At 41.2% G+C, this 22,475-nt stretch overlaps 1 protein-coding gene across 4 annotated transcripts in view; it reads left to right on the top strand.

Annotated features, from left to right (window-relative positions):
* Positions 1-15,882, top strand: part of LOC140728039 (succinate--CoA ligase [ADP-forming] subunit beta, mitochondrial-like) — a 188,975-nt gene extending 173,093 nt beyond the window's left edge. For all 4 annotated transcript variants that reach the window (XM_073046161.1, XM_073046162.1, XM_073046160.1 and 1 more), the window contains 3 exons: positions 3,336-3,456; positions 12,423-12,511; positions 15,124-15,882. In XM_073046161.1, coding sequence (XP_072902262.1) covers positions 3,336-3,456; positions 12,423-12,511; positions 15,124-15,198 — 285 coding nt within the window. In that variant the 3' untranslated portion in view covers positions 15,199-15,882. The remainder of the gene's footprint in view (positions 1-3,335; positions 3,457-12,422; positions 12,512-15,123) is intronic.
* The last annotated feature ends 6,593 nt before the right edge of the window (positions 15,883-22,475 follow it).

Genomic DNA, 22,475 nt, shown 5'->3' with positions numbered 1-22,475 from the left:
TCCCTTTTCTCGATATCTCTGTCTCTGGAAATAGATTATCTACTGATCTCTATTATAAACGCACTGACTCTCACAGCTACTTGGGCTATACCTCTTCCCACCCAGTTACTTGTAAAAATGCCATCCCCTCTTCTCAATTCCTCTGCTACATCTGCTCTCAGGATGAGGCTTTTCATTCCAGAACTAAGGAGATATCCTTCTCCTTCAAAGAAAAGGGCTTCCTTTCCTCCAGCATTAACACTGCCCTCAACTGTTCTTCCATTTCACGCACGTCTGCCCTCACTCCATGCTCCTGCCACCCTACCAGGGATATGATTTCTCTTGTTCTCACCTACTACTCCAGCAGCCTCCACATCCAGCACAAAGTTTTCCGTAACTTTCACCATTTCTAACGGTATTCCACCACCAAGCACATCTTTCCCTTCCCCCCACTTGTTTACCGCAGGGATCACTTCCTAGGCAACTCCCTTGTCCATTCGTCTTCACTGATCCCCCTCCTGGCACTTACCCTTGTTAACAGAACGTGTGCTACACCTGCCCCTCCACCTCCTCCCTCACTATAATTCAGGGCTCCTAACAGTCCTTCCATGTGAGGCGACACTTCACCTGTGAGTGTTTTGGGACCATCTACTGTATGCGGTGCTCCTGGTATGACCTCCTGTATATCAGTGAGACCCGATGTAGATTGGGAGACTGCTTCACCGAACACCCATGTTCTGTCCTTTAGAAAAAATGGGATCTCCCAGTGGCCACCCATTTTAATTCCACTTCCTATTCCCATTCCAACATGTTAGTCCATGGTCTCCTCTACTCTTGCAATGAGGTCACACTCGGGTTGGTGGTGCAATACATTATATTCCATCTGGGTAGCCTCCTACCTTATGGTGTGAACATCGATTTGTCAAACTTCTGGTATTGCCCACCCCCACCTTCACTATTCTCCATTCCCATTTCCTTCTTTCACCTTATTTCCTTACCTGCCCATCACCTTCATCTGGTGCTCCTCCCCCTTTTCTTTCTTCCATGTCCTTCTGACCCTCCTATCAGATTCCCCCTTCTCTTCCTATCTCTTGTATCCTGTATCTCTTCCTATCAGTTTCCCAGCATTTTACTTTACTCCTCTCCCCTCCAACACCCCCCCCCCCACCCACCCAGTTCCACCTATCACCTTGAGTTTCTTCCCCTCGCCCCCTTTGTTACTCTGACTCTTAATCTTTTTTTTCTCCAACCTGATGAAGGGTCTGGGCCCGAAATGCCAACTGTACTCTTTTCCATAAATGCTGCCTGACTTGCTGAGTACCTCCAGCATTTTGTGTGTGTTGCTTGGATTCTCGATTTTCTCACTTGTAGATCAAAGTCAGTTTGGATTGGTAACATAATCCCATTAACAATCACCATCAGCAGAGGTGAACCACAAGGCTGTGAGCTTAGTCCCCTACTCTGCTTGCTTTATACTTATGATTGGGAGGTGAAGAACAGCTTCATTGCCATATTTAAGTTTGCTGATGACACCACTGCATGGGACAAATCAAAGGCCGAACCAGCATATAGGAAGGAGATAGAGAATTTAGCTGAATAGTGACACAACCTCTTACTCAATGTCAGTAAAACCATATAGTTGATTACTGACTATAGGTGGAGGAAAGTGGATGTCCATGAACCAGTTCTCATTAGGGGATCAGGGGGAGGAGGAGGTCATCAAGCACAAATTCCTCGGTGTTAACATTTCAGAGGGCCTGTCCTACAAGTGGCACTTAAGTGGCATAACAAAGAAGGCATAACAGCGCCTCTACTTCCTTAGAAGTTTGTGCAGATTCAGCATTTCATCTATAACTTTGACAGTTCTCCAGAGACTTTGGGGAGAGTATCCTGACTGGTTGCATCATGGCCTGGTATGACAACATCAATGCCCTTGAACAGAGGAACCTACAAGAAGTAGTGGATATAGCCTAGTCCATCACAGGTAAAGCTCTCCACATCATTGAGCACATTTACAAGAAGCTTTGTAGCAGGAAAGCAGCATCCATCATCAAGAACTCTCTCCATCCAGGCTGTGCTCACTTCTTGCTGCTGCCATCAGGAAGAAGGTACAGGAGCCTCAGGACTCATACCACGAGGTTCAGGAACAGTTATCAGTTACCCTTCAGTCATTAGGCTGTTGAACTAGGGGAGATAACTTTACTCAACCTAGCACTGAACTAATTCTACAACTTATGAACTCACTTTTAAGGACTCTACAACTCATGTTTTCACTAGTTTTTACTTATTTATTGTTTCTTTTTTGTATTTGTACAGTTTATTGAATTTTACTCATTGGTTTTTCACTGATTCTGTGTTTCTTTGTACTTACTATGAATGCCTACAAGAAAATTAATCTCAGTGTAGTATATGGTGATATCTGTGTACTTCCATAATAAATTTACTTTGAACTTTGAACTAGAATGTGGAAGTGGCTAAAACAAAGAGTGGGAAATACAATGTTCATATATTTGAAAGATATGTTTTATGTTTGTGCATATGAAGGGGAAGCTAGATAAATATGTCAAAGAACAGTAGGTAGAAAGTTTGGCACAACATCAATGGCCGAAGAACTTGCTTACAGGAAGTAGTGTTGGTGAATATTCATGTGGAATGTTAAATCCAGCACAGGAAGGATATTTTCTGTTACTCAAGCAGTACTTCCTGGAACACAGCCATGGGAATCATTTGTTCTGGCCAAGAGCATGATTGATTATAATACAATGGAGATAATGTTTCTACTTCCTCTGCATGTGGATTGTTCATTTAGTAGAAATGGAATTTGCCAACAGGTAGCTGATTCACAATGGCAGTGTTTCTCTCAGGTGTGGAAAGGTAAATATAATACCTCCCAGTTCCTCAAAAAGGATCCAATCTTGGATGATTAACTCCAAGTTTTTATACAGAACAGTTTGCTAATTAAAGCTAGAAATGTTTAGATATCATGGAATATTAGATTACTTTATTAACAGGGATACTAAGTGTAGTGAATAATAGTTGCAACTTGCAATTCAGTAAATTGACCCAATCACCTCTCTACTGATGACTTTTCTTGCAGGCTGAGCTAATAGGGATAATTTTACATTACATTCACATTACAATTTTTGTACTCTTGGACAACAGACATCCACTTTCCAGACATGATATTCAGCAGGAAAAATATAATGCTGAGATGCAACTTAGAAATATGTTCTCTGTATATGTTGTTAAAACATGGTGTATAAAAAGGATCATAACCAATGAACAAGGAAGTACAGTACTTTTTAATTACTTGGGTGTTTGCATCTTTACTTTATAAAGGTCCCTTCTTTCTTTAGGTAGTCGCTATTCTGGTAAACATATTTGGTGGCATCATGCGCTGTGATATAATTGCTGAAGGTATCATTCTAGCTGTGGAAGACTTGGATTTGAAGATCCCTATAGTTGTGAGATTACAAGGTGAGCATGATAGTTTCCAATAGCTGAAAGAGGCACTTGACTTTGGAATATCTGCTTCATACTTTTAATTTATTGTCGATAACATTGCTACACAGGTTGACAATTCCATTGGTAAATCAGTAAATTGACAAAATTAGAGTTATGAGTTCTATAGTACAGAAACAGACCCTTTGGCTCACAACGTTCATGCCAACCCTTTTTGCCCATCTATCCTAATCCCACTGGCCCACGTTATGACTATATTCATGTAAGACTTGGTTCTTTAAGTGCCTGTCTAAATTACTCTGAAATGTACTGATTGTATCTGGCTCTAGCACCTCCTCTAACAGTTAAGTTCAAAATATCAACCCTCTATGTAAATAAAAAAACTTACTTTTCTAATCACCTTGAAAACTCATTCCTCTCACTTTAAACTTCTCTCCTCTTGTTTTGACACCACTAATCATGAGGAAGCAAGATGCTGATGATTTACCCTCTCTGCGTATTATAATTTTATATAAGTCCATTGGTTCATCCCCTCAGTTTCCATTGCAGGGCAAACAAACCCAGGCTATCTACTTTTCCCCATAACTGAAGTCCTCCAATCCAGGCAACATCCTGGTGAAACTCCTCTGCATGCTGTTGAGCACAATCGCACTCTTCCTATAGTGTTTTGAGCAGAACTGCACACAATACTTAAAGTGCAATCTAACCAACATTTTTGTGAGGTTGCGACATAACATCCAATATCTGTATTCTTTGCCTTGCCCTATAAAGACAATAATGCCATTTTCCTTCTTCACTCTGGTTATCTCTGTAACCATTTTCAGGGAACTATGGACTTGGACCCCAAGATCTCCCTATTCATCAACAGTCCATAGTGTCTCACTATTACTGTAAATGCCCTCTCTCTATTTAACTTCCAAAAAATGCATCACCTTGCACTGTTATTTCTCTGCCAAATTCCCTGGTTTAAAACATAGATAGTACAGGCCCTTCGGCCTGCAATGTTGTGCTGAACTAAATTAGTAATCAAATGTCCAACTAAACTAATCCCTTCTGCCTCCACAATGTCGACATTTCTGCAGATTTATGTACCCATGTAAGGATCTCTTGAACACCTCTAGTGTATTTGCCTCCACCACCACTCCAGGCAGCACATTCCATCAATGTACCCATTGTAACCTAGGCCAAAATTTTTCCCTGTCCACTGCACCACTAATTTTGGTGTTCTCTGTGAACAATAATCATTTTTATCTGAATTATTAATATAAATGACAAACAACAGGACCCAGGACTGACTGGGAGTTCTCCTAATCCAGCATCTTTGAATTTTGCTTCATGAGTCCAAAAGTTGTGACTTCTGACCATTTTGAGAAAATGCTGCATTGTTAGAAGCAGCTGAGGTATTAAACAAAACCCCAGTCTATCTTAATGCTGGTGAAAGAGTTCCTATGATGGTATTCTTGAGGAAGAGTATGCAAGGGCATTAAAACATTGCTTAATCTAAACCCACCTTCCAATGGCGTAGTTCTACAGGTTACAGTTCCTCAGCTAAACATCCAGGTACTGCTTAAATGGGATAGGGGTTCTGCCTTCCACAGCCTTTCAGGAGGCGACTTCCAGAACCTTGCTGTCCTTGGAGTTGAAACAATTTCCTTTTTTTTCAATTCATTCTATTACTTTAAACCCATGTCTTTTCTTCTGAAGGAGGGATTTCCTGTTTAGTACATTGAACAGTACAGCACAGGCTCAGTCCCTTTGGTCAACAATGTTGTGCCAACTAATTTAGCTAATGGCTCCTAAATAAACTAACCCCTCCTACCTGCACATGGTACAGATCCCTGCATATTCATGTGTCTGACTAAGAGACTCTTAAATGCATTTCTTGTATCTGCATCCACCACTACCCTGGCAGTGCCTTCCATATACCCACTACTCTCTGTGTAAAGAAAATTGTCTCCATATCTCCTTTGAACTCACCCACCCCAACCCCATCAACTTAAATACATGCTCTCTAATAGTGAACATTTGAACCTAGGAAAAATACTAAATATCTCATAATTTTATAAGCTTCTCTCAGATTTACACTTGGCCTCCTTTTCCAGAGAACACAACTCAAGTGTGTCCTGCCTCTTAAAGCACATGCTCTCTAAATCCTGGTAAACCTATTTGCACCCTCTCCAAACTTATCACATTATTGTATTTATGGTTAATATGAGGGGCCATAGTTTTAAGGTGATTGGGGGAAGGTATAGAAGGGATGTCAGAGGTAGTTTTTACACACAGTGGTGGGTCCGTGGAACACTTGCTCATGGGTGGTGGTATAGATTCTATGTTCTAACTTTCCTTTAATGAGCTGACGAGAATTAAATGCAATGCTCTGGTTGCAACCTAACAAGTGTTTTTAAAAAAAACTGCAATGTGACTTCCTGATTCTTGGTCTCAATGCCTCAACTAATAAAGGTAAGTATGCCTTTTCTTTTATACATCTTCTTTACCATCTTGTCAACTTGTACGGCCACTTTCAAGAAACTATAGACATGGACCCCAAATCCCTCTGTATATTAATACTGTTAAGGACATGCCATTATCAGTGCACTGTCCCATTACATATGATCTCCCAAAGTGCAAAACCTCACACGGTTGGATTCAGAATCAGAATCTGGTTTAGTACCACTGGCATATGTCATAAAATTTATCGTTTTGTGGCAGCAGTACATAGTAGTAGGCAGCCATTGATCCCAGAGGATCATACATCCTCTCCAGGGCTCAAGCTTGGGTGGGAAGATTTGAAGAACTGGCTGTTTCCTAGGCAGCAGGTTCAGCCTCTCCACGTCATTGATGTAGTCCAAGGGAATGGCAAGCACCGATACCGTTTGGCATCAATGTCATTGCAGAGGTTACCAGAGTGAAGTTGTAAACAATATCAAACTGCCTTAGGGACCCTGGCTCCAGATTTCTTCCTCGGGGTTTATTCCTGAAGCCCTTCCCATAGGTGGGTATGGCTGCAAGGCAGCGGAGGTTCAAAATCAGAGTACACTGCAGTACATAATTTTAAAAAACTATTAATTGCAATAAGTATATATAAAGTAAAATAAAAAGCTCATTAAATAAGTATTGCAAAAAGAGAGGAGAAAAACAGGTAGAGTTCATGGGTTTGTTGTCCATCCAAAAATATGATGGCAGAGGGTAAGAAGCTGTTCATGAAACACTGAGTGTGTGCCTTTGGGCTCCTGTACCACCTCCTTGATGGTAGCAATGAGAAGAGGGCATGTTCTGGGTGATGGGAATCCTTAATGACAGATGCCACCTTTTTGAAGTTGTCCTGGATGCTGGGAAGGATAGTGCCCATGATGGAGCTGGCTGAGTTTACAACTTGCTGTAGCTTTTACCGATGCTTTATTGTGGCCTCTCTTCACCAAGCAGTGATGCAAACAGTTGGAATGTTCCCCATGGTACATCTGTAGGAATTTGTGAGTGACTTTGATAATATACCAAATCTTCTTAAAGTTCAAAGTAAATTTATTATCAAAGTGCATATATGTTACCATATACAGCCTGAGATTCATTTTTTCCGGGTATACACAGTAAGTCTATAGATCAAGTTACTACACATGAGGCTGCCTAACAAGTTAAGAACCGATGGTATTACAGGAAAGATACTAGCACGTACAGAGCATTGGCTGAATGGCAGGAGACAAAGAGTGAGAATAAACGTAGTCTTTTCCTATGGCTGCTGATGACTACTGGTGTTCCACAGGTGTCTGTGTTGGACTGCTTTTTACATTATATGTCAATGATTTGGATGACAGAATTGATAGTTATGTGGCCAAGTTTGCAGACAGTGCAAAGATAGGTGAAGGGACAGATAGTTTTGAGGAAGCAGGGAGGCTACAGAAAGACTTAGACAGATTAGGAGAATGGGTAAAGAAGTGACAGATACAATAGAGTGTCAGCAAGTGTATGTTCATACAGTTTGGTAGAAGAAATAAAAGCATAGATTGCTTTCTAAGTGGAGAGAACATTCAAACATCAGAGGTACAAAGGGACTTGGGAATCCTCATGCAGGATTCCCTAAAGGTTAATTTGCAGGTTATGTCGATGGTGTGCAAGGCAAATAAAATATTGGCATTCATTTCGAGAAGACTAGAATATAAACCCCAAGGAAGTAATGTTGAGGCTTTATAAGGCACTGGTGATGCCTCACTTGGAGTACTGTAAGCAGTTTTAGGCCCCTTATCTAAGAAAGGATGTGTTAACATTGGAGATGGTTCAAAGGAGATTCACAAAAATGATACTGTGATTGAAAGCAAACACGAGGAAATATACAGATGCTGGAAATTCAAGCAACACATACAAAATGCTGGTGGAACGCAGCAGGCCAAGCAGCATCTATAGGGAGAAGCACTGTCGATGTTTTTGTCAGGAATTTCTTTGAGGAGGAGGAGAATGAGGAGGAATTTCTTTAGCCAATTTGTGGTGAATCTGTGGAACTTGTTGCCACAGGTGTCTGTGGACGCTAACTCATTAGGTATATTTAATGTGGATGTTGATATATTCTTCATTATTCTGTGTTTCAGGGGGATATGGGGCAAAGGTAGGAGATTGGGGCTGAGAGGGAAATGGTTCATCTGTGATGAAATGGCACAGCAGACTCAATGACAAAATGGCCTAATTCTGCTCCTATATGTTATGGTCTTATGGTCTTAATAATGACCATAACAGAATTAATGAAAGACCTACCAACTTGGCATTCAACCAGTGTCCCAAAGACAACAAACAGTACAAATACAAAGAGAAAGAAATAATAATAATAATAATAATAAATAAGCAATAAATATCAAAAACAAACTCAAACTCCTAATAAAATATAGCTGCTGTTGTGCCTTCTTTGTAATTGCATTAATATGTTGGGCCCAGGGTAGATCTTCAGAGATGTTGACACCCAGGAAATTGAAACTGTTTACTCACACTTCTCATTGAGGACTTCAATGAGGACTTCATTCTTCAATGAGGACTGGAGTGTGTTCCCTTGACTTCTCCATCCTGAAGTCCACAATCAATTTCTCAATCTTCCTGAAGTTGAGTGCAATTGTTCTATCTTGCCTCTCTACACCTCTTCATCACCATCTGAAATTCTACCAACAATAGAATGTCTTTGGCAAATTTATAGATGGCGTTTGAGCTCTGCAGTTGTGGGTGTAGGGAGAGTAGAGTAGAGGGATGAGCACACATCCTTGAGGTACATCAGTATTGATTGTCAGTGAAAAGGAAATGTCATTTCTGATCCATGTTGATTGTGGTTTCTGCAGGACACCACTAGTTACAGACTTCCAACCAGATTAAGACCTATTGACTTCTGTCTTCTGTGGGCAAGATAATTCTTAATGCAGTTAGCCAAATTACCGTGGATCCCATGCATCTTTTGGACTAGCCAACTATGTGCAACCTTGTCAAAAGCCTTACAAAAATTTGAAGTAGGCTGCAACCACTGCTGTAGTTTCATCAATCACCTTTGATTGATGAAAGCAAAGTAATTTGACCTGCCTCACACAAAGCCATGCTCTCTGAAATTATACCATGCTTCTCAAAATGCTCATGAATCCTATCCCTAAGAATTGTCATTAGTTTCCCTACTATTAATGTAGGACTTACATGGTCTATTGTTCCTATTCCCTTCTTGATTAATGGAACAACATTAGTTGCTTGCCAGTCCTTAGGATCTTGCATGTGTCTAAAGAGTACACTGACATCTTGCTCAAGACCTCGGCAATCTCATCTCTTGCCTTTCAATAAACTGAGGTATGTCCTATCAGATCCTGGGGACTCAACCACCTTAATATTTTTCAAGAGACTCAATGCTACTTCTTCTTTCATCTCAAAATGCCATAGTATATTAACGTGCCCTACACTGATTTTTCTATCCTGTCTTTTTCCTTGATGAATAACAATGTAAAGTACTCATTTAGGTCCTCATTCAAATCCTCCTCTTCCTCCTCCAAGCACATTCTTTATCCTTCAGTGATCCAACCCTCTCCCTACTTGATATATGTTTGTATTGCCTTGAGATTTTCTTTAATCCTACTTGCCATGGGCCCCTGACCCTCCTTAGTTCTTTTATAGGTCCTTTATATTCCTCAATGTGGCCTAGTGGGCAAGGCATCAGACTAGTAACCTGAAGGTCACTGGTTCGAGCCTCAGCTGAGGCAGCGTGTTTGTGTCCTTGAGCAAAGCACTTAACAACACATTGTTCTGTGACGTCACCAGTGCCAAGCTGCATGGGTCCTAGTGCCCTTCCCTTGGACAACATCGGTGGCGTGGAGAGGGGAAGGCCTGCAGCTTGGGCAACTGCCAGTCTCCCATACAATCCTGCCCAGGCCTGCGCCCTGGAAACTCCAGGCAGGATCCATGAGAGATCCATGGTCTCTCGAGACCGACGGATCCCACCACCTATATTCCTCAAGGGGCTCTGTTTATTTTAGTTTCCTGAATCTTCCATATGCTTCCTTATTCTTTTTGACTAAATTCACAACCTTGCTTGTCATCCAAGGTTCCCTAATTTTTATGATTCTCGCTCTTCTGTCTTACTCTAACATAACTGTACTCTCTGCATTTGGTCTTTAAATACCCTTCATGTGTCATATGTGGGCAAAAAGTACCATTCCAATTAACTCTTTCTATCTCCTGCATAATAATTAGACTCTTAATTTGCCTGCCTCCAAGGTCCATACATTTCCTTGTTCATAGTTTCCTTAAAACTAAGGAGTTGTAATCATTGCTTTCTAAATTTCTCACACTGAAAGTTCAGCAACCTGGTGAGGTTCATTTTCCCAATGCAACCCACATATGGATTTAAGAAAATCTTGGATGTACCTAACAAATTCTACACTATCTAACCCTCTTGTACTAAGGAGACCCCAGTCTATATTGGGGAAGTTGAAGTCACTCACTTAAACAACTCTACTAATTTTTCCCTAATCTTCCTGCAAATCTGTGCATCCTAGAATTTTATGTACTCCTGTTAGGCCTCCTCTGTACAAAGGAAATTAGACCAAGCCTGTCCAAACTTTTTTCATAACTGCAGTTTTTCAGTCTTGGTAACATCCTTATGAATCTTCTCTAAACATTCTCTAGAACAATTGCATCTTTCTTTTAATGTATACACAATATCTAATTAGTGGTCATTCTGGCTCTTTGATCCTGTCTGAATTTCTTCCCCTTACCTTTAGTTTATATTACCTCTGATACAGGGAAAATATTCCTGCAATCTACCCTACCTACAATATATCCCTCATTATTATATTTATCTCAATCATGACCCTGTTCCTTTTCGGGGAAAACAGACCAAGTCTTTCCTGCAAACACAAGGAAATCTGCAGATGCTGGAAAGTCTCTTCTCATAAAGTGAAAAGCTCCATCCCAAGCAACATCCTGTTGAATCTTCACTGCATCCTATCCAGCGCTATCATATCCCTCCTGTAGTGTTTGTGATCAGGACTGCATATCCAGTTGCCCTATCTATGCCTCTCATAATTTTATTAACATATCCTCTCAACATTTGATGCACCACAGAAAACAACCTGTTTGTCCAACCTCTCCTTAGAGCTCATATCTACTAATCTAGGCAGCATCTTGGTAAACCTCTTCCACCCCCTTTGCAAAGCTTCCACGTTCTTACAGTAATAGGGCAACCAGAACTGCACATATTATATCATTTGATTCCACATATAAATCAGTCCTGTTGCCATTAATATGCTCTACCCTTTCCCAGATTATTCTTTTGTCCTTATAAGTATAAAACTTCAGATGTCCTTCAACCTTGTCCATCATTGATATTGTATGACTCCTCTTTGCCTTCCTAATTGCCTTTTTGAGTGCCATCCTGCCCTTTTTAAATTTTTGACACCCCCAACTCCACCCTAATCTATAGTTCTCAAGCTGCTATATCCTTCTGTTTTCTCTTTATCTTACCCTTGATATTCCTTGACATCCAGGGTTTCCTGTACATGTTATTTCTGAGTTTCACCTTCACAAACACATGTTTTCCTTTACCTTTTAAAGGGAAGCATTGTAATGCATTCCCACATGCTTTGCCTCATGCTCAGTTAAACTTGCTTAATTGACTGCACCTCCCTGTTGTTTAAAGTTTAATTCCTTACTATCAATCACCTGGTCTTGTCACATGCACTCACTACAAGCTGTGTTTCTGCATTACCGTAGGGCATCATGGTAGCATGAACACTATTACAGCTCAGGGCATTAGAGTTCGGAGTTCAATTCCAGCATTCTCTATAAGCAATTCCATGTACATGTGGGTTTCCTCCCACAATCCAAAGATATGCCAGGTAGTAGGTTAATTGGCCATTGTAAATTGTCCTGTGATTAGGCTAGTGTTAAAATTGATAGGTTGCTGTGCAGTGCAGCTCAGTGGGCCAGAAGGTCATATTCTGTGCTATATCTCTAAATAAATAAAAAAAAATTACAATGGAATTCTGTAGAGTAGCTAAACTATTGGACTTTGTGTAGTGGCCTATATTATAGATCTGAGAACATAGATTTGAATTCTATATAGCAGATGGGTAATTTAAGTTTGTATTTAAATATGGAGTGAAAAGCATCAGTGATGATAACCGGGATACGATCAGATTTTAGTTTAAACAAAACAGTACAGCAGTTGTCCTTATAAAGAAGCTTTTCCATACAGACCTGTGTGCTCCCTAAACTTGTAGCATGTTGTTGATTCAACTGCCCCCTGAATTGGCCTAACAAGACATTCAGTTTCAGGGACAGTTACTGATCTGACTTAGCAATGACATTTGCATTCAGTGAACTATTAACAAAGGTACCTAGCTGACAGTAGAGCACTTTGGGACATACTGAAATTGACACAAGCTCAACAAGCTCAATTGACACAAGCTCAACATAAATGTAAATACCTTAGGGAAAAGCTTGGTAATTGTTCAGTGTTTATTACCTTCATACAGGTACACAAGTTGATGATGCCAAAGCACTGATTGCTGCCAGCAGTCTCAAGATCCTAGGCTGTGATGACTTAGATGAAGCAGTTAAAATGGTAAGCAAGAGATGGGAAACAAGTCATTGTTTGTATCTTAATAACGAACTGAATTTGGAAAAAGCAGATTCTTTTCCAAAATATTCCACAGCTGATACATTCTGCATTTTTTTTTTAACTTACCCACTGTTCTACTAATATCATAATCTGGATATCCATTCTCAGGGAAGAGTAACTTTTCTAATATTGGCTATAAGTAAACACCAGGAGCACTTCCAATTAAAGTAAACTCTTGTGCAGCTTTGTGATTCCTACCCCATCTTATCACTGCCTCTCCTTTACCCATTTCTTCATTTGGTTTTTGCTTTAACTTAAATATTATATTTCCCAATTTATTTTCTTTCATTGAAAGAGCAAACTTTGTATAGCATAAAGTCTGTCTGTTTTTAAGTTCATCAGAATTCAGGAGAATTATGATTTATGTAGCCCAGCATTATTTACTTAATGAATACTTTGCTTCAGTATTCACTGTGGAAAAGGATCTTGGTGATAGTAGTGATGACTTGCAGCAGACTGAAAATCTTGAGCATGTAGATATTAAGAAAGAGGATGTGCTGGAACTTTTGGAAAGCATCAAGTTGGATAAGTAGCCAGGACTGGATGAGATGTACCCCAGGCTACTGTGGGAGGCGAGGGAGGGATTACTGAGCCTCTGGCGATGATCTTTGCATCATCAATGGGGACGGGAGAGGTTCCAGAGGATTTGGAGGGTTGCAGATGTTGTTCCTTTATTCAAGAAAGGGAGTAGAGATAGCCCAGGAAATTATATACCAGTGAGTCTTACTTCAGTGGTTGGTAAGTTGATGGAGAAGATCCTAAGAGGCAAGATTTATCAACATTTGGAGAGGTATGATTAAGAGTAGTCAGCATGGCTTTGTAAAGGGCCTGACTGAATTTTTTGAGGATGTGACTAAACACATTGATGAAGGAAGAGCAGTAAATGTAGTGTATAGGATTTCAGCAAGGCATTTGATAAGGTACCCCATGCAAGGCTTATTGAGAAAGTAAGGAGGCATAGGATCCAAGGGGACATTGTGGATCCAGAACTGGTTTACCCACAGAAGGCGGGTGTTGTGGTCTACAAAAGGTGGTTGTAGACAGGTCATATTCTGCATGGAGTTCGGAGACCGGTGGTGTGCCTGAGGGATCTGTTCTGGGATCCCTTCTCTTCGTGATTTTTATAAATGAGCTGGATGAGGAAGTGGAGGGATGGGTTAGTAAGTTTGCTGATGACACAAAGGTTGGAGGTGTTGTGGATAGTGTGGAGGGCTGTCAGAGGTTACAGCGGGACATTGATAGGATGCAAAACTGGGCTGAGAAGTGGCAGATGGAGTTCAACCCAGATAAGTGTGAAGTGGTTCATTTTGGTAGGTCAAGTATGACGGCAGAATATAGTATTAGTGGTAAGACTCTTAGCAGTGTGGAGGATCAGAGGGATCTTGGGGTCCGAGTCCATAGGACGCTGAAAGCAGCTGCGTAGGTTGACTCTGTGGTTAAGGAGGCGTACGGTGTATTGGCCTTCATCAATCGTGGAATTGAATTTAGGAGCCGAGAGGTAATGTTGCAGCTATATAGGACCGTGGTCAGATCCCACTTGGAGTACTGTGCTCAGTTCTGACCGCCTCACTACAGGAAGGGTGTGGAAGCCATAGAAAGGGTGCAGAGGAGATTTACAAGGATGTTGCCTGGATTGGGGAGCGTGCCTTATGAGAATAGGTTGAGCAAACTTGGCCTTTTCTCCTCGGAGCAACGGAGGATGAGGTGACCTGATAAAGGTGCATAAGATGATGAGAGGCATTGATCGTGTGGATAGTCAGAGGCTTTTTCCCAGGGCTGAAATGGTTGCCACAAGAGGACTCAGGTTCGAGGTGCTGGGGAGTAAGTACAGAGGAGATGTCAGGGATAAATTTTTTGCTCAGAGAGTGGTGAGTGCGTGGAATGGGCTGCCGGCAATGGCGGTGGAGGCGGATATGATAGGGTCTTTTAAGAGACTTTTGGATAGATACATGGAGCTTAGAAAAATAGAGGGCTATAGAGGCCTGGTAATTTCTAAGGTAGGGACATGTTTGGCACAACTTAGTGGGCCGAAGGGCCTGTATTGTGCTGTAGGTTTTCTATATTTCTGTGTTTCTATTTCATATGACAAAGCAGATGGCACAGTACAGCAGTTCATGCTGCTACCTCACAGATTTAGTGACCCTTACCTTCAGTGTTGTATGTGTTAGTTTGCATATTCTCCTTGTGACTGTGTGTGGTTCCACTGTGTCCTTCAATATCTTTCCACGTGATGGAGGTATGCTGGTTCGGAGGTTAATTTGTTACTGTAAATTGCCCCTGTGGGTGTGGAAATGAAAGGTATGTGTGAGCGAGATGGAGAAAACAGGTTACAGGGACTAAATTGGGGTAATTAATCAAGGTGGTGCTTCAACAGCTGGGGTGGGCTGAATGAGCTCCCATGTTGCATGTAAGTAAGAGAAAGGAGCTCTGAAATGAATTAACAATTTTCTGGTACATTGTAGGATCATTGTTGAAAACTGATTTTTTTAAGTTTTGCATAACCTAAAGTTGTGTATAAGGTAAAACCTTTTAAAAATTATTGTCTTTACTTGCAGGTTATAAAACTTTCAGAAATCATGTCATTGGCAAAGGAGGCCCAAGTGGATGTCCATTTCCAGCTGCCAGTTTGAGGTGATTAAATAAATTCCTGTGGTATTATACAAATGGTGTTTAAATTCTTCTTGTCTTTGTGAAGGGTCTCTTAGCCAAGATTCATAATTGTACATATCATATTGCCTTGTAGCATGGTTTTGGTGGGCAGTTTGTTTTGTTTTGTATTGGTGTGCAAGCATGGGTAGGTTTCTAAATTATTACGGATACTATTTTGAAATTTGCACAGACATTGAGCTTCACCTGAAACTGTGCAGGCATGGATAGGTTTTTAAATTGTTATGGATATTATTTGAAATTTGCACACACATTAAGTTTCACCTGAAACTTAAGTACCAATGTGTTCTATAGGTTGATGTTGAAGTATAAGCCGTGTAACCAGATCTGAAATGATCCATGATTTTCATAACCTGTCTTCCAACTTGGTAACCTGTACTTGCTGTTTAAAAAAATTACTATCTGTGCACATGTCCACAATTTTTCTTTGATGTATTTTGTGGAAGCCATTTGAACTATCAAGCCTTGAGTCTGTATATATACTTCATCTGAAAAGCAGCAAAATTATTAATGAACTTTCCTAACATCTTCTTATACACTTTCTATAAAACAATAGAAAAAAAGGAAAAGTGGTCCTTTCTGGAAAAAGGTTAGTGTTCAAACATGTTCCTACTGTATTTTTTTCTCAATAAAGTCAAAACTTCAAATTTCAAAGTTTTTTTTATTATCGGAGTACATATACTGTAAGTCACCACATACGACCCTGAGTATTATTTTTCTGCGGGCATACTCAGCGGATCTATAGAATAGTAACTATAACGGGATCAAAGAAAAATCAACCAGAGTACAGAAGACAGCAAACTGTAAAGGCAAATATAAATAGATAACAAGAATATGAAATAGCAAGGTAAAAAGTCCTTGAAGATCACTGCAGCACAGAAACAAATCCTTCATCCCATCTAGTCTGTGCCAAACCATTAATCTGCCTAATCAAATTGACCTGCACCCGGACAATAGCCTTACATGCTCCTCTCATCTATGCACCTATCCAAATTTTTCTTAAATTTTGAAATCAATCCCAAATATACCACTTGCGCTGGCAGCTCGATCCACATCACCCTCACGTTCCGCTTAAACATACCACCTTTCACCCTTGATGCATAAACTTGAGTTGTAGTCTCACCGAGCCTCAGTGGAAAAGGCCTGCTTGCCTTTACCTATCCATGCCTTTCATAATATTGTATACTTCTATCAAATCTCCCCTCAATCTTCAACCTTCTAGGGAATAAAGACTCAACCTATTCAACCATTCCCTTTACTCAACTTGTCAAGTTCTGTGTAAATTTTCTCTGAACTCTTTCAATCTTATTTACATCCTTTCTGTAGGTAGATGACCAAAATTGGACACAACACTCCAAATTAGGCCTCACCAACGTCTTATACAACTTCAACATAACATCCCAACTCCTGTACTCAATACATTATTTATGAAGGCCAATGTGCCAAAAGCTTTCTTTTTAACCCTATCTACCTGTGACACTATTGTCAAGGAATTATGGATCTATATTCCCAGATCCCTCTGATCTATTGCACTCTTTTTAAGACCTATCCTGGTTGGTCATATGGAAATGCAACACCTCACACTTGTCTGCATTAAATTCCATCTGCCATTTATCAGCTCATTTTTCCAGCTGGTCCAGATCCCGCTGCAAGTTTTGACATTCTTCCTCACTGTCCACTAAACCCCTAATCTGCTGATCCAGTTTACCACATTATCATCCCGATCGTCGATGCAGATGACAAACAACAACGGACCCAGCACTGATCCTTGTAACACAACACTAGTCACAGGCCTCCAATCAGAGAAACAAGCACTGTCTGGCTTCTCCTGCAAAGCCAATGTCTAATCCAATTTACTACTTCAATAAAGCATGGTTATAGATATCTGAGAAAAAGTACTTGAAATATACCCTTGTGTACATTGGAAAATATTTCTGCAATTTGATGTTTAAGCCTCATGGGCTAGAATTGGAGTATTTATTTAATTATCAACCCAGTTATTGAATTCAATGAAGTAGTTCTGTTCTGCAAAAAGTTGGCATGTAGATCACGAGCGATCTCACCTAGCCCTTCCACAATGACGTGGTGATCGCATGTATAACAGCATGTATACTTAGGCAACTGAGAAACTTTGGCTTGTACACAAGGATTCTCTGGAATTTCTATAGAAACACTATACAGAACTGCTCTGTTATGGATTGACAGAACCAGCAGAGTGGCAAAGACTGCTCAGTACATCCTTCCACCTAGTCCATCTTCACAGTGTGTTGTATAAGGAAAACAAACAATATTTTTGAGGATGCCTGCCACACTGGCCGTTTCCTTTTCTTTTTTCTTAGTTACTTACTTAAGCCAATCACCCTTGCTGCGGCATAGGCACCGACAGTAGCTTGCCAGCGTCCTATGTCTTAGGCCAGTCTTTCAAGTTGTCCTCAGGTGTAGTCCATTTTCAGGAGCATCCATCCTCTCTCAGAGGTGAGGTCTTTAAAGTTTCTGTAAATAAGTTGCTATCCCCATGCCCAACCCTCCTCCTTTCAAGAGCCAGGCTTTGGGCTGACTATGGCGGAGTTTTGTTTTCTTTGGCAACACACATGAAGTCCTGGAGGAACTCAGCCGATCAGGCAACATCTATGGGAAAGAGTAAATAGTTGACATTTTCGTATCAAAATGTCGACTATTTACGCTTGTCCATAGATGCTGCCTGACCTGCTAAATTCCTCCAGCATTTTGTGTGTGTTGCTTTGGATAAAAATCATCTGCAAATTTTCTCTCTTTTTTTAACCTTCTACCAAATGTTGCAACTGGCTAAAACTGAGCCACACAAAAGCTGGAATTAGGAAATATAACGGTCTTTATTCACAGCAAACCTTAAGGAGGACAATCCAGAGATGATCCAATAGAATCTCACTCTTTTGACATGATGTTTTATACTTCTTCAACATGATAACGACAAATAATTAACTATAGTTTCAATTGTTATAAGCACACATAACAGGTAAATTTACAGAATTATGTATTTACAATGGTAGCACATCTCAACTAGCAGAACCCCTTTGAATATTCAATGCTAGTATCTGTCCTAAAATCTAGACACCTAAAATATACCCCTTTTGTTACAGTTGAGGGATGACACCATGAATATGTAACTAAGGTTGTCACACCCAGAGTGCAGGCCTCAGATAGTAGATGGGTGACCATCAGGAGAAGTAAGGGGAGTAAGCAGTCTGTGCAAGGTTTCCCTGTGACCATTCGTCTCAGCAACAAGTATGCCCTTTTGGATACTGCTGAGAGGATAACATCTCAGAACACAACAGCAACAAAGTCAGTGGAACTGTGGCCTGCTCTGAGGAGATTCAACAGGGATGGTTAAAGTTAGGCTTGATGATTGTGATAGAAGACTTGATAGTTAAGGGGACGGACAGGAAGTTATGTGGCAGCAAAAGAAAAGCTGGAATGCTGTGTTGCTTCCCAGGTGCTAGGGTTCTGGATGTATCAGAGTGTCTGCAGAACATTTTCAAGTGGGAAGGTGAGCAGCCAGAGGTCATGGTGCACATTGGCACCAATCACATTGACAAATGGGGTTAAGAGACCCTGCACAGTGATTGTAGGGAGTTAGGGAAGAGGATGAAGAGCAGGACCTCCAAGATAGTAATCTCTGGATTGCTTCAAGTACCACATGCTAGTCAGGGCAGGAACAGGATGATAATACAGATGAATGAGTGTTTGAGGAGGTGGTGCAGGGGCCAGGGTTCAGATTTCTGGATCATTGGGATCTCTCCTGGGGAGGTATGACCTATACATAAAAGACTTTTCACCTGAACATGAGGAGGACCAACATCCTTGTGGGCAGTTTTGCTAGAGGAGGGATGTGGGAACCGGAGAGATAGGGCTGAAGATGGGGCAATTGGTATACAGGTAGATACATTGTGTAGTGAGACTGAGGAAGGACAGGTAGTTGATAGGATAAAATAGCAATCAGTGAAGTGTAACATAGGGGCAAAATCAAAAAGGCTGATGAATACAGGACTGAAGGTGTTACATTTGAATGTACATGGTATGGAATAAGATCGATGATCTTGTAGTGCTGTGAGAAATTGGCAAGGTGAACATTGGTGAGCTGAGTCATGGCTGAAAGAATCATCCAAGTATACACATTGTATTAAAAGGACAGGCAAGTAGCCAAAGGGGTTGAGTGGCTCTGTTGGTAAAAAGTGAAATCAAATCCTTAGAGGTGAAATAGGATTGGAACACATAGTATCCTTGTGGGTAGAGTTAAGAAACTACAAGGGTAAATAGACATTGATGTGAGTTATGTCAGACCTCCAAACAGTAGCCAGGATGTTGGGTACGAATTATAACAGGAGATAGAAAAGGCAAGCAAAAAGTGCAAATGTCCTTATAGTCATGGGGGATTTCAATATGCAGGGAGATTGGTAAAATCACATTGGTGCTGGATCCCAAGAGAAGAAATTTGTAGAATGCCTACAGGATGGTTTTTTAGAGCAGTTCCTGGCAGACTGGCAGAGGACAAAGAGTGGGAATAAAGAGAGCCTTTTTCGGTTGGCTGCTGGTGACAAGTGTTCCTCAGGGGTCTGTGTTGGGACCAATTCTTTTTAAGTTTGTCCTGACGAAGGGTCTCGGCCCGAAACGTCGACAGTGCTTCTCCCTATAAATGCTGCCTGGCCTGCTGCGTTCCACCAGCATTTTGTGTGTGTTGCTTTAATTTCCAGCATCTGCAGATTTCCTTGTGTTTGCTGGATGATGGAATTGATGGCTTTGTTGCAAAGTTTGCAGGTGAAGGGGCGGGTAGCTTTGAGGAAGTAGAGAGGCTACAGGAGGACTTGGATTAGGAGAATGGGCAACTGGATCCTCAACTTCCTTATCAGAAGACCACAGTGTGTACAGATTGGTAATAAAATCTCCTCATCACTGACAGTCAATACGAACACACCTCGAGTATGCATGCATAGCCCACTGTTCTACTCCCTATACATTCATGACTGCATGTTCTGAGGAAACCTTAAGTGCCATCTATAAATTTGCTGATGACACCACTGATGTTGCCAGGATCTCAGATGGCAATAAAGAGACATAGAAGAGAGAGGTAAATCATCTGGTTCAGTGGCATCACAGCAAAAACCATATTCTCAACATCAATAAGACCAAGGAGTTGATCGTGGACTTAAGGAAGAGGAAGTCAGGAAAACACTCACCTTAAGACCATAAGATTAGAATTAGGCCCTTGGGCTTGTTGAGTCTGCTCTGCATCATGGCTATTTATTGTTCCTCTCAACCCCATTCCTGGACCTTCTCCATGTAACCTCTGACACTTTTCCAAACCAAAACCTATCAACCTCTGCTTTAAATATATCCAGTGATTTGGCTTTCAGAACCATCTGTGGCATTTCCACATATTCACTACCCTCTGGTTAAAAAAATTCCTCCTCATCTCTGTTCCAAAGGAATGTCTTTTATTCTGAGGCTGTGCCCCCTGGCCTAGAACCAGCCACTCTTGGAAACATCCTCTCCACATCCACTCTATCTTGGCCTTTCATTATTCGATAGGTTTCAGTGTGTTCCCCCTCATTTTTCTAAACACCAGCGACTGAAGGCCCAACGGCATTAAATGCTCCTCATACCTTAACACTTTTATTCCCGGGATCCCGGGATTTATTCTTGTGAATCTCCTCTACAATGCAAGTACATCTTTTCTTAATTAAGGGGCCCAAAACTGTTCACAATGTTCTACGTGTGGTCTGACCAATGCCTTTATAAAGCCTCAGCATTACATCCTTACTTTTAAATGCTAGTTCTCTTGAAATGAATGCGAAAATTGCATTTGTCTTTCTGAACACCAATTCAACCTGCAAGTTAACCTTCTGGGAAACCTGCATGAGGGCTCCTAAATCCCTTTGAACTTTTGAGTTCCAAATTTGATCCTGATTTAGAAAGTAGTCCGAGCCTACACTATATTTTATCTGATACTTTTTTGTCCATTCTCGTAATTCAGGGGTCACCAACCTTTTTTGCACCACAGACTGGTTTAATATTGACAATATTCTTGCAGACTGGCCGACCAGTGTTGTGGGGGGGGGGGGGGGGGTGTTAACCACAACTGGAATATAGGTGATAAGTCAACTATGAGTCACTATATAAGTGGCTAATACACTCAATTTCATTTCTAAAAGGGTTTATCTAACAAATTTAATATTAAACACACAGTGCATATTTTCCTCCTATGAACATATAAAATGAGAGGACAAGGTAAGGGCTGGAGGTCCCCGTACCGGGGCCGCGGCGGTCGCAGTCCGGAGAGAGTAGTCAACAAAAGTTTGGCCTGAGGGATGACTTTCAGTAGATTGCAGCGAGGTAGCTGCTCTGCTACTTACAAAACCCTGAACCCAAATTAGGTCATCTGCAAATATTTTAGCACCGGGTTCCCCACGAACATTTGGTGTGCTAAACAGGTTTAGAGGTGGCGTCCATCTGTCCACGCTCCAGGCCAGTAGCAATGGCACTTCTTGCCAGCCGGTTACCCGAGGCGAACCAGTGATCCCTGGCGTGAGGGTATCACCGTGTTTAGGTGACTGATGATCTCGCGTGCGTTCAAGTTCAACAGTGGGCATGACAGGGAATGAGGAAAGGTGCAGCTGACTCATATTGGTTCATATCGCCAAATCATATCGTTTCATCACGGCCCGGTGGTTGGAAACCACTGTCCTAATCTGTCTGAGTCCCTCTGTAGATTCCCTACTTCCTGAAATCTACCTGCCCCTCCACCTATCTTTGTCTCATCCACCAATATGGCCACAGAGCCATCAATTCTGTCATCCAAATCATTGACATTTAACATTAAAAGAAGTGATCCCAACACTGACCCATGTGGAACACAGCTAGTCACCAGCAGCAAACCAGAAATGGCCCCTTTTATTCTTGTCTCCTGCCAGTCAGCCAGTCTTTATTCCCACTCTGTGCCCTGACAGTTAGCCGGTCTTCTATCTATGCTAATATCTTTCCTGTAATATCACAGGCTCTTGTTAAGCAGCTTCATGTGAGACACCTTGTCAAAGACCTTCTGAAAGTGCAAGTAAACAACATCCACTGACTCTTCTTTGTCTATCCTGCCTGCTACTTCTGCAAAGAACACCAATTGAGGAAACCATGCTGACTTTGATCGATTTCACTTTTTCTGTCCTTAATGGTTTTTAGTTGCCTTCTGTTGGTTTTTAATAACTTCCCA

This window comes from Hemitrygon akajei, chromosome 5, assembly GCF_048418815.1.
Source record: "Hemitrygon akajei chromosome 5, sHemAka1.3, whole genome shotgun sequence".
In the NCBI taxonomy this organism is placed as follows: Eukaryota; Metazoa; Chordata; class Chondrichthyes; order Myliobatiformes; family Dasyatidae; genus Hemitrygon; species Hemitrygon akajei.
The sequence above is the reverse complement of the archived record's forward strand: the minus strand, read 5'-3'. Positions and strand labels throughout refer to the sequence as shown.